Source organism: Phyllobates terribilis, unplaced genomic scaffold (genome assembly GCF_046119375.1).
Source record: "Phyllobates terribilis strain yellow unplaced genomic scaffold, ASM4611937v1 Scaffold_7__3_contigs__length_470593459, whole genome shotgun sequence".
In the NCBI taxonomy this organism is placed as follows: domain Eukaryota; kingdom Metazoa; phylum Chordata; class Amphibia; order Anura; family Dendrobatidae; genus Phyllobates; species Phyllobates terribilis.
In genome coordinates, this window is record NW_027362767.1 from 78,474,110 (window position 1) to 78,487,660 (window position 13,551).

The following is a 13,551-nucleotide window of genomic DNA, read 5'->3' on the forward strand; positions in this document are numbered from 1 at the left end:
AACTGTGGGCTGAGAAGAGTCGACTGTTCCTTTACAAGGGGAAGTTGTGCCGCAGAATGGTTAACTCCCGGACGCATGAACTAATCTGGCAAGTAGTGGTGCCACGGAGAGATGCAGCCATGGTGATGGAGGCATACCACGACGGGGCTGGACACTTCGGATGGAAGAAGCTGGAGTTCCTGCTGCGTGGGCGGTTCCACTGGGTAGGCATGAGGGGAACCATCGAGAGGTGGTGCAGAGACTGTGGCCCGTGCAACCTAAGAAGGAAGGACCGTGCCAGCCAGAAGACTCCCCTGCAGTCCATCGTCACCCGGCAGCCGTTGGAACTGGTAGCCTTGGATCATGTAAAACTGACCCCAAGCAGAAGTGGCTACGTCTACGCGTTAACCATTGTGGATCATTACTCCCGGTTCTTGGTTGTCGTCCCCGTTAAGGACTTAACGGCTCAAACAGCAGCTAGAGCCTTCCAGCAGCACTTCTGCCGTCCACACGGGTACCCGGACCAAGTGCTGACGGACCAGGGACCTGCCTTTGAAGCGGAGGTCTTCCAGGAATTCTGCAATCTGTATGGCTGCCGGAAGATAAGGACGACACCCTATCATCCGCAAACTAATGGACTTTGTGAGAAAATGAACCAGGTGGTAATGGATCTCCTGAAAACGTTGCCCCTGGAAGAACGCAGTCTGTGGCCTGAGAAGCTGCCCGATCTAGTGGACCTATACAACCACATCCCGGTAGGTTCCACCAACTGTACCCCGGCTTACCTAATGAGGGCGAGACCTGGTAAGTTACCTGTTGACCTGGAAATGGGAGTCCTGACACCCGAGGACACTTCACCAGAAGCAGACTGGGACACAGAGAGGCAGCAGCAGTACCGGAAAGTACAGGAGAGCGTGGAGCGAAGTCTCTGTCAGGCTAGGGAAAGACAAGAGAAAACTTACAACCAGTATGCTCCCGCTGTTCCCCTGGTACCCGGAGAGCAGGTCTTGAAGAGGAAAAGACGGCTCCACAAGTTGGACGACCAGTGGGAGAAGGACCCGTACACCGTACTGCCCTCAAGCCACGAGAAGCCGAAAGTCTGTACCATCAGTAAAGACGGAGGGGAGACCATAGCCATTGTATCCCGGGATCACCTGAAGAAGTGTCCTGAACAGCTACGGAACCCTGAAGAGGAACAAGAAGACCATCGACCCGTAGAGGAAAGGGAAGATATGGTTAGTACTGTGCTCGGAGACTTCCCTCGGTCCTGGACTCAAGTCAATGGTGCAGTTGTGGTACCCGTCCTCACGTTCCTCCAACCAGCATCCCAAGTGCCTACGGAGCAACAGGTAGAGCTGGAAGAGCAGCCGGTCCAGGAGGCAGAAGACTCCACACAAGCAGAACAGGAGGATCAACCCTCTGCTTATAGTGAGCCTGCCGTACCCCTAGTGAGCCAAAGAGCCGGTAGACAGCTGCCCAGTTTACCCTTGACAGCTCCTACACCCTGTAGTTCAGGGCTAGACAGTCAGCTCCGTAGGTCCACTAGGGCCACTAGAGGCCAGTTACCCGCACGTTGGAGGATTTGAAGTGTATAAATTGTTTTATTTGTGGTTACCTGTTTTTCTTGTTGCTTGTGTATAATTATGTGTTTCTAGTTATTTATAGGAGTCCTTGGTGGATTTACCGGGAATCCTTATACATGGTTGGAGCGTAACCTAGGAATGGACTAAAGACTGTTAAGGACTCGGGGCAGGACAGACCCCTACCTGGTTACGTCTCCCTGTTTTGGTGAAATGGACACCTTGCTTTTCTTCAAAAACTGCACCCGGTTGCGGACACGCCGTGACCATCTTTATATGTTTTTCTTATTGTACTATTATTGTTTATACCTTGTTATGTTTAAAAATATGTTTAGTCCCGGAGTACTAAATTTCACTAGGGGGAATGTGGCACCCCAGGGGTCTGGTTTCCACAGTAACAGCAATGTTATGTCTGAGAGCAGGTGGGAGGTCTCTTGGTCAGGAATCCTATGCATGCCACACCTCCTGCCCAGTCCTGGGAGGGGAAGGACTTCCCCTATATAAACCTAGGGCTGAGGCAGGGTTAGTGTGTAGAGAAGAAGTAGAGACAGAGAAGAGAAGCAGATATAGGAAAAGAACATCAGGAGCTCTGTGGGCGCAGTGCTACAAGGAGTCAGGGGCTGGCAGCTGCAGAGCTCGCCCTGACTGAGAAGCTATCACCGGACCCGGAGTCCGAGGCTGTGGGGACTAACTCCTATCCAGCAGCAGAAACCGACCGGCAGGGGATTTCAGGTCCTCTGGCCAAGAAACCCGAAGGCACGGTCACACGCGTGGGACCAGCACTGCCGTCGTGGAGCGGAAGCTACTAGAAGGCCCCGAGTCACCGGCCATACGGGTGAGCACCACACGGTACACTCAGGGACGTGGGCTACTTATACCCACCTCTAGCAAGGTAGCCAGAAGAGTACAGTTAGTTTGGGAGGCCTACAACTCCGCCTGGCCAGGGGAGATCCCATCTGCTCAAGGACTGACCAGGCCCCAATCGCTAGCAGTACTCCGGGAGGGTCTATCTTTGTCACCAGTAAAGACCCTGAACTACACGTACCGTCTCCGAGTGGTTCCTGCTACCCCCATCATCCACGTCGGCTGCCCTGAGGCCATACCCCTCCCGTTGGGGGTGATACTATCACGCTGCACAATCCTACCACCGGCCTCAGCGGTCTGCCCTGCAGCGGCAGCTCCTTCGCTGCATTCAACGGGTGGCGTAGTCGTACAACATCTACCGCTAATACAGCGCCACTTAGTCTGACTCCCTGGGCATGGACCGGGTCACCGCCACGAGACTACAACCCTCAACAGATCCGGCTCCGGGTAAGCTCCCGCGTGCGCAACGCTGCGCGACACAGGCCCAGGGGTGCGTCAATAGCAGCGTAACATAAACTCAAATCCAGTGTCTTTTCTTGGGAGGTATATTCCCATGCACCTCTTCACACCCACACATGGGTATAAGCTTCTTGATTTTGGCTATTTGCTCTTGTCCTCCTCCTTCTCCTCATCCTCCACCACCATATCACCAGGGTGACCGTGGTCCGTGATGCAACACCCACATAATTTTTTTAAAGGGTGTTTATGATGCCCGTAAACAATTTTTTTTATACAGTATGTTCATGTATACCCCCCAGGGGTAAATGTTTGTCAGCCCATACACTTAGTGCATGGGCATTACAAGTATAGGAGACCAGCTCCTTTATAATGGGAACATTTTTTATGAGCCCCTCCTCTAGGTCTCTTCCAAGGGGCATTGAAGTGCCTCCAAATTTTTGGCAACCCTTGCATTCACTGCATAGGCAAACACAATGGGAGACTTACTTCCTAATAATGGGAACATTGTTTTCAGGAGGCCCTCCTCTAAGTCTCTTCAAAAGGGTATTGGGGTGCGTCCAAATTTTCAAAGTGGTATTGGGGTGAGTCAAAATTTTGGGTAGCCCTGCCACTCACTGCATACGCAATAACAGTATAGGAAACCCACTCTTTAGTAATGGGAACAATAAAACATAGCCGGCTGATGGCTCTCTAAAAATAGCGAGGGCCGACTGCTGGCCCTTTAAGAATAGTAAAGGCAGCCTGATGGCCCTATAAAAATAGGCTTTGTGACTTTCAGAGTCCTTCCTTCATAAATGAAACAGGATGTGTCTGATGATATCTCACACACCACATGGCCAGATAAGGTTGTAAAATGTTAAAATGACATTTCCTGGTGAATGCATTTGTCACGGTTGAAAGCAATACAAAAGTGCAAAAACGCATCAAAAACGCTACGTGTGAACATAGCCCAAGGTGTGGAGGAGTATTTTTGTTTTTAGTTATTTATTTTGCTTTATATACAAGTCATTACGCTGGAAAGGATGTTCCTTAACATATTTCCCAGGAAAATCCATTTTGGTTTCGTTTTCGTATGTTTTATTGTGAGTCCGTAAAAGTGGCGTAATACCTCTGACAACGTTGTTGACAGAAGTGACCTGGAAGTCAGAAATGCTTCCAGGAGTCTTCCCCATGCCGTTCCCATGTCATTTGAGCACTGTTCCCATCGATTTGGGCAATTTTTAGGCCCTCTGCAGACCGCCGGGGGGAGCCGCCTGAAAAATGCACGAGTTTCCCATAGACATTGGGCTAGTTGCTCGGGTCGAGCACCCAAGTATTCCAGTGTGCTTGACCTGAGCATCGAGCATCCGACCTTTTTAGTGCTCGCCCATCACTAGTTTTGATGCATTTTTTACATGCATTTTTGGTGCAGATTTTTCCCCACTCATTAGTATGAGTGAAATCTTCAGCAAAATCGCTAAAAGAATTGACATTTAAAGGGAATCTGTCAGCAGGTTTTTGCTACCTCATCTGAGAGCAGAATGATGTAGGCAAAGAGAAACTGAATCCAACAATGTATCACTTAGATTACTGGGTGCAGCCTTTCTAACACAATCAGAGCTTTTAAATTTAGCATGAAGCAGAGCTGTGAAAGCTAACTCCGCCCACACCAGGCTTCCTGTGTACAAAGTCCATAGACAATGAGCCACACAGGAGGGGGGCGTGTTAGACCACCTAGTCACAGCAATTATAAGCTACTTGTGCTAAAACAATCATTTATAAGCAAACAAAACCTCAGAGCTTGATAAGAGTGGCATCCTTGAAATCTGTGTTTTAACCCCTACCTCATGCTGTGTTCAGCTTACATAGTAAAAACCTGCTGGCAGATTCCTTTTAAATCTGCACCAAATCTGCAAGTCACAAATAAGCAGCATGTGCATGACACTTAAAGATTCTCATTCACTTTGCTAAAACATCAGGAAAACCTTAAGGTTTTGTGACAAGTCTGCACAGAATAAAACGTGACAAAAACGCCTGTGCATACAGACTGCTTCATTTACACTGAATGATCATTAACAACAACCATTCTTAAAACCGCTCATTTAACGATTATCTTGCAGTGTAAAAGGCTGCCGATCATCCGATGAAAACAATCGTTCATCAGGTGAAATGATCTTTGATTATCGTTTTTGGAGGTGGATTGTCCCCTGTAAATTCACACTTTTGAGAACTATTGCAGCCTTGGTGGACAGGACAATCTATTAAAGATCACTCAGTGCACATCATTTACTTTGGTGTCTCTATGTAAACAGGCGATTAAAGGACCGCCGATAAGTAAAGTCTTACCGATCAACAGTCTGATCCGAATCATAGTTGTGGTTACTAGAGTTTTGTCATTGGGACAGAGCTTTTCATACACAATACCCTGAGCCGTTCATTGTTAGAGTTGCCAATTGAGCCTTAAATGATCGTAATATACCGTCGATATGCCGTAAAATTATAATAATACCCCCTAAAAGGTGTATAATAGCTGTTCTTTAAACCAGAATGTATATGCATCTTGATGTTCATAAAAATCCATTAAAACATAAAAACTAGAAATACAACGTACAGTTCACAGATATAATAAAACATGAAATCAGATATTCGTGCCTGTATAGCATTAATACGTTTGGTGCTTATATCTCTATTACCTGCGTTGCAGGTATTTTTCCCTCCTGTAGAAGGGATTGTCCAACAGCGACTGTCTTATTATAGGTTTCTTGATGGGCGTCCATATTCTGCTTTAGGTCTTGATGGGCATTCAGTCTCTCGCTACTTGCTAGAACTCCCCTTATTGTCTCCTCGACATTCATCTCACGGGTTATTTCTGCAGCCCAGGAGAAGTAGTCACGCACCTGCACAGAAGAATATTACTTACAGCTCTGATACATTGATTGTGCACATTATTGCTGGAACATAACAGAATAAGCCATAAATGGATACTCTTTTACAACAACCATTGATCCCTGGTTTCACCAGCTGCAGCTTGCCAGACTTTTCTCTTATATGGGTCTATGAAGGTGCAATGCCACAAATTCCATAGACAAGGTGGTTCCAGCACAAATGATGATGGTGGGACCAAAACTTGCAACAGTGGACAGCTTGCAGTTAACTAGTGAACCCTCTAATAAAGGATCTAAAGACAGAAATGATAGCAATTTCTATAAGAAGATAATATGTAAGCAGATGATATCTACCAACAATGACACCGAATTTGAAGAGTAAGCGTTGTTTTAATTTTTATTCCATAAATCAAAAGTACACATGAAAATAAACAATTTTGTAATATATCATATCAGAGAAAACTGATTCTTTCTCCTCCTCAAATGATCTTTCATTCTTAATTCACTGGTAAAATCTGTATTCAGTGAAGACAGATTCTCTTATTACTGAGATAGGACATAACAATTGGTGCTTTTAAGATTCTATGGAGGAAGGAGGAGCTAGAGGCAGAAATGTTGCAAGTTCCGCAGAACTTTATGTGCACCAATTGTCATCTACTATCTCAGTAATGGGAAAATCCGTATTCACTAAAGACAGATTTTACCCAAGAAATGAGAATTTTAATAATGAAAGATCAGTCCTGGAGGAGAAAGAATCAGATTTCTGTAATAACACATATTACAAAGTTTTTTTATTTTCACAATTACTTTTGATTTATGAAAGAAAAAATTAAAAAATGACGATAACTGTTTAAGTCCCAAATTCAGCAACACTCCCAAAATGCGCCTTTATGGAGCAGTTTTATTAAGCCCTGCACCTTTCCACACCCAGTTCCTGTGGCTATTTGTGCTGCTTGCCCACTATACCTTTATAACTAAGTGATGATACAATGTACAGGGTGGGCCATTTATATGGATACACCTAAATTAAATGGGAATGGTTGGTGACATCAACTTCCTGTTTGTGGCACATTAGTATATGGGAGGGGAAAAACTTTTCCAGATGGGTGGTGACCATGGCGGCCATTTTGAAGTCGGCCTTTTTGGATCCAACTTTTATTTTTTTTCAATGGGAAGAGGGTCATGTGACACATTAAACTTATTGAGAATTTCATAAGAAAAACAATGGTGTTCTTGGTTTTACCTTAACTTTATTCTTTCATTAGTTTTTTACAAGTTTATGACCACTTATAAAATGTGTTCAAAGTGCTGCCCATTGTGTTGGATTGTCAATGCAACCCTCTTCTCCCACTCTTGACACACTGATAGCAACACCGCAGAAGAAATGCTAGCACAGGCTTCCAGTATCCGTCGTTTCAGATGCTGCACATCTCGTATTTTCACAGCATTGATAATTGCCTTCAGATGACCCCAAAGATAAAAGTCTAAGGGGGTCAGAATGGGAGACCTTGGTGGCCATTCAACTGGCCCACGACGACCAATCCACTTTACAGGAAACTCTTCATGTAGGAATGCTCGGACCTGACACCCATAATGTGGTGGTGCACCATCTTGTTGGAAAAACTCAGGGAACGTGCCATCTTCAGTGCATAAAGAGGGCAACACATCATCATGTAGCAATTTCAGATATCCAGTGGCATTGAGGTTTCCATTGATGAAGAATGGCCCCACTATCTTTGTACCCCATATACCACACCATACCATCAAGATAAGAGATGTGCAGCATCTGAAACAACGGATACTGGAAGCCTGTGCTATCATTTCTTCTGCGGTGTTGCTATCGGTGTGTCAAGAGTGGGAGAAGAGGGTTGCATTGACAATCCAACACAATGGGCAGCACTTTGAACACATTTTATAAGTGGTCATAAACTTGTAAAACACTCATGAAAGAATAAAGTTATGTTAAAGCCAAGCACACCATTGTTTTTCTTATGAAATTCTCAATAAGTTTGATGTGTCACATGACCCTCTTCCCATTGAAAAAAATAAAGTTGGATCCAAAATGGCCGACTTCAAAATGGCCACCATGGTCAACACCCATCTGGAAAAGTTTTCCCCCTCCCATATACTAATGTGCCACAAACAGGAAGTTGATATCCCCAACCATTCCCATTTAATTTAGGTGTATCCATATAAATGGCCCACCCTGTATAATGTTTTCAGATAAACAATAGTGGGCAGAGCAGAGATCTTCAGAGGTTGAAACTAAAAATACTCTTGATTTGTAGACACTACAGATGTTTCGATCTTGACCATCATCCCAAGGACCACGTGACTACGAAGACGTGATCTAGCCTGCAACCTACGGAGTTACGACAGAGACAGCTGTCTAATGTTCATATAAGGAGGCTCGGTGACAGATCCACAGCTCTGCTCTAGATTATATTTATCTATGATGATTCACAGCCAGCTAGTGTTCCTCCTCTGTCTACACGTCATTCTCAAACTGAAACTCATCCTAAAAGGCAAAATTATACATCCAATACTGACTTGATATTGATCAAGGAGATATATGTGCTCCAACTAGAAAGCAGAGCTCAAGGGTTAACATATTTATTGACTAAAAGGGGGATTAAAAGGAAGACAACCCCTGTCCATATTTCCTGTTGGAACATCGTAGAGCTGTACTCCTTCGATCCAGATCTGCATTATGTGGGCGACAATTTGTCACTGCAATGGAAATATATAGCCAGATGTGGCATTCCGCAGTGGTAACAGCTGAATGGCAGGGATGAAAGAAGGCAGACCCATGGGACCAGCTGATCAGCCAACTGGGTTAAATGAAATGGGGTTGTCTTCTCAAGTTATCTACTTTCAAACCACTCTACTAATCCCCCAGTAAACATGGCCATTTCGATGAGGATGCATGTTTATTTCAATGCCTACAGAGAAATTTCCAAGGGCACAAAGCCCAGGCCACCATAAACATCAGACCGTAGTCTGGTCCTACAGAACATGGACGATTGAGCTGAGTTTACTCTTATGTGCATGTGCAAATATGGTCTTTACACTTAAAGATGATGTAGAAGTTATTCAGACACTTACGGCTGCCAGGAAAAGGTAGAGCTCGCGGGCCTGTTCCAGGTCTGTTCTCCTCTTCTCTACTTTGGTCTTCATCAGCTCCCATTTCTCCACCACTTTGTTTTGTATCTGTTGCAGCTTTAGATTTTGCTCCCCAGAACACCTAGACAGTGCACTATCCGCTGCATCAACAAGTTCTTGGAGCTGCAAAATATTTCAAGTAAAATCATATATTCAAATGCTTCCATCACTAAATTAAACAAGTACATTACCAATACTGAAAGGTGGAACATTATTAAAAAAAAATAGAACAAAAGTGTTTTTTGTGTGTGTTTTTGACATAGATAGATTATCGTTAGGATCGGACCTTGACATCAGACAAGTGGGGGTTAAAATTTCGACACTCAATCTATCAGCTAATTGCAAGGGCCATGGCCAGAATTGGACTGGCCCACAGGAGAACAGGTGAATCCCCCGGTGGGCCCCCCCACCTACCTAAATGAGCAGTGCATGGCACAGCACACTTAATGCAGTTTTTACAAAGGCAGGAACTCATTATTTTACAAATTTCCCAGTTATTATATAGAAGAATAGGTGAATTTGTTAATGAGGATCAGGTAATATTGAATATAGCTTAATAGGAGGCACCAACATCAATGTTTCTGGTGGGCCCTTGACACTCGAATTTGTCACTGGCCATGGCTCTCACTGCTCTTATTCTTTGTTCACCAAACACAGCTTCCTTCAACTTAATGGCTATGCTAGGTATTAAAGCTCTACTGCAATGGTCCCATCAGTAAGCAGATTAGTAGGGGTGCTGGGAGTTGAACCAGACCAATCTCATCCAAATGTCCAAGCTTAAGGACAAGACATTTCTTAACAATATTATGAATGATCCTGCTGTCTACTTTGCTTATCTGTTCTAATAGTGGAGATACTTGGGCTGCTTAGGTAAGAAAAGGCTGCTCAAACTGCTGTCCACTATGTCTGTCTGTTGCAGTACTGGAGATACCGAGGTTGCTGAGGTAAGAAGAGGCTGCTCACACTGTTGTTCACCATGTCTATCTGATCTAATACTGGAGATAGCAGGGGTGCTGAGTTAAGAAGTGGCTGTTCACACTGCTGTCCACACTGTGTACTTGATCTAATAATGGAGATAGCAGGCTGGCTGAGGTAAGAAAAGGCTGCTCACACTGTTGTACATGTCTATCTGATCTAATACAGGAGATACCAGGAGTGCTAAGGTAAAACTAGGTTGTTCACACTGCTGGTCACCATGTCTTTCTGATGTAATACTGTAGATACCAGGGGTGCTGAGGTACAAACAGGCAGCTCACGCTGCTGTCTACCCTGTCTTTCTGATCTAATACTGGAGATACTGGCGGTGATGAGGTAAGAAGAGGCTGCTCACACTGCTGTCCACCTCTATCTGATATTATACTGGAGATACCAAGATACCATGGGTGCTGAGGTAAGAAGAGACTGCTCACACTGCTGTCCACCCTGTGTTTCTAATCTAATACTGGAGATACTAGGGGTGCTGAGGTAAGAAGAGGCTGTTCACACTGCTGTCCCTCCTTATCATTTGACCTAAAAATGCATTTACTCACAGGTACCTCACTAATTAACATTGTAGGTCAGATTTCTGGCAGTGTCACAATTTGGCAGTCATTTTCATGTACTACAGTGATTACCTACCTAGACAAAACAGGTGTGATTTGCTAATTAAATATATTTAAGAATTTATTTATAATGACATTTTTTTTCTTCGTTTTTTCTTTTCCCAAATAACCGTTTAACAAAGAGGTTTACTGGATCTCATTATTAAACACCAGATATCCATCAAGCTTCAGTTATTAGCATGAACTTATGTATTGTTACACATAGTATTGCAGGTTATTAGATGATTACTATACTTTTTTTTTCACATTTAATACTCCTTGTCTACATGCGTTTGTATAGATGTTTATATACGGTATTTGTAGATACAGTTGATTTGATCGGCTAATATGGACATGTTTTATATAGTGTGGATTAGTAATCATGCTATGCCTAAAAGCATTGTCTCTGGAATACAGTTTATGTTTTTATGGGGAGAGCACGTGACGATTTTGTTTTAATTGTTTTTTGTTTTTTTCCTTTGAGTGTTTTTCTTCTGTCACTGAGGCGTCATCAAATACAATTTCAGTGCATGAAAAGTGTTAAGCTGATTGTATTTCTTGCGCAAGTACAATAATCCCAAAGGCGATCAGAAAGAAACAAAAAAAAAGAGACTGATCTTAATTTTTTCATACCCTATGCAACTAATGCTACTTATATTTTCTCTGCTCACACCTTTCAAGCCACTGCTCTATTAATATTCAGCCGCAGGGGGTACAACATGAAGGTTCCTGAATGGTACGTACTCATAAACAATTTGGCACTGACTTATTAATATTAGTATTTTTAAGGGCATGTGTAGCACCCTGAGGATTCGGCTGCTACAGGGGTATTGCACCTCAACCCAGAGGTGTGATATTCCACTCCCGGGTAAGGATGGAGTGTGGGACTGAGCTCAGAAGGCTGCATGCACTACACACATCCCATTTCCGGAGGGCAGACCAAAGGTACTCCCACTTAGAAATGTGCAGGTACGACCGAGTCTGTCCTTGGCTGGAGTGGGAGGGGGGTGGACCATCCCAGTAGTGTAGGGGCAGATAGGGGGAGCAGTCTGGGTAAAGATAGGAGCTCATTGGGTGCTGGTCACCTGAGCTCACACATAGAGGGAGTATAAAAGGTGGGAACCATCTAAGATCAGGGTCAGACAGGCAGACAGCAACCAGTCAGCCTGTTGTAGTGAAGACTTTGCAGAGCAGTGGAAGAAAGCAGAGGAGCAGAGCAGCCCCAGGCCCAGAGTGAGAGAGGAGAGAACGAAAGACCCAGAGGGGGAGAAAGAAGGAACTCTGAGAGCCCAAATACAACCACAGGGTGAAGAGTTAGCAACAGGGAACCGGATCCCAAACTGGTGGGGGCTACAGCATACCTCAGCCAGAGACCGGAGGCCGTGGGCAGCATCTGCCACGGCCACCCACCATATCCACCCGGAAGGCAGACCACGCGTAGGGTCAGGGAACCCAGAGTCAAGGGTTTTACCAACAGAAGGCCCGAGGGAGCCGGACTTAGGTGGATCCCTGGTGGGGAAGGCCAGAGACGAGGACAGGACAGAACGGGAGCTCAGAACCACGCTCCAGAACTACTTGGGGGTTGGCCGAGTCCAGGACCTGGTGGACGCAGCACGGCTCGGGTGGTCACTCAAGGCCGGAGTGACCGGAACATCTGCAGTAAGTAAAAACCCTGAACTGCACAACCCGACTCTGTCTCTGATTACCATCCTCCCTGCACCTCCACAACCACCATCCTCTGCACCTGACCCCCTGAGGCTATACCCCTCCCGTTGGGGGTTATACTACCCAAGCTGCACCAACACCATCAGCCTCAGCGGACCCTGCTGCAGCGGCGGCCGTAGTGACCGCAATTCAACGGGTGGCGTAGTCGACATAAAGAACATCCAGTAACATCATAGGACTGCCACACACTGAGCTTGACACCCTGGGCACGGACCGGGTCACAGCCACTCGGAGACTACAACCCCCATCTGATCCGGCTCCGGGTATTCCCCTAAAGAATATGGCCCAGGGGGTGCGTCACATGCTTCGTTAACAATAGGACTGCCAGGATAGTTTATTCATATATTTCCAGGAGGAGTAACAGAAGAGTGCCAAAATTAATTTGATGGGGAATGGAAGCATTTTCTAAAGTTTTTAAGACAGACATGCTAGGAGAGCCAACAGGTCCTCTTTATATGTCATCTGTATGGAAGACAATATTATTATTTAATGGCCTTCAGCTAGATCTCGAGCCATGGTGTCTTGATGGATGAATGATCTGTAGGAAGATTGATCTTGTACAAGCCTAGATAGGTCCACCAGGTTCTTCTCCATCGTTAACTTGATAGTATCAAGCTATCGGGTTGCTGGTCTTCCTCTTCGCCTTGTTTCTTCTATTCTTCCAACCATGATGTCCTTCTCCAGTGATCAATCTCTTCATATGTTGTGTCCAAAGTAGGCAAGTCATAGCTTGGAGATCTTTTCTTTGACAGACATGTCTGGCTTGATTTGTTCCAAAATTGATTTGTTCTTCTTGCCATCCATGGTATTGATAACATCCTTCTCCACCACCACCACCACATTTCGAAGGCAATGATTCTTCTTCTTGCCATCCACGGTATTGATAATATTGATAATATCAATACCATGGAAAACAATACAAGTTACAAAAGAGAAAAATATCTAAAAATGTGGTAATTTTTAATATAAATATTCCCACATTGAAACTTTGCTTGACTGTGGCCACATCTTATCTTTTACAGTTTCTGCAGACTACTATCACTAATACTCTTAATACTTGAACATTTTATAATGCTAATAAAATAGTTCTAGATTAAAAATATAGAAATACTTGTATAAAATCATATCCCCAAATTTCAGGACTTTCATTTCTTACTGCGGTTGTTGTGTAGGAGGCTACAGATGCAGAGTACGATAATTATATGAAGGTTGGTAAATATAATTTGATTCCAAGTTTCAGTTGCTTGTGACCTTCAGGCACCAAAATTAGATTGAAATGTTTATGGCCCATTTACAGCACTTGTTCTGCCTGTACTACCCATTAAAAATAGCATTTGG

General features: G+C 44.6%; 1 protein-coding gene across 2 annotated transcripts in view; it reads right to left on the reverse strand.

Moving 5' to 3' along the window:
• Window positions 1-13,551, reverse strand: part of SPTBN5 (spectrin beta, non-erythrocytic 5) — a 466,593-nt gene that overhangs the window by 245,717 nt on the left and 207,325 nt on the right. For both annotated transcript variants that reach the window (XM_073638836.1, XM_073638835.1), the window contains exons 32-33: window positions 8,852-9,031; window positions 5,555-5,758 (exon numbers count right to left, since the gene is read on the reverse strand). In XM_073638836.1, the coding sequence (XP_073494937.1) occupies window positions 5,555-5,758; window positions 8,852-9,031 (384 nt within the window). The remainder of the gene's footprint in view (window positions 1-5,554; window positions 5,759-8,851; window positions 9,032-13,551) is intronic.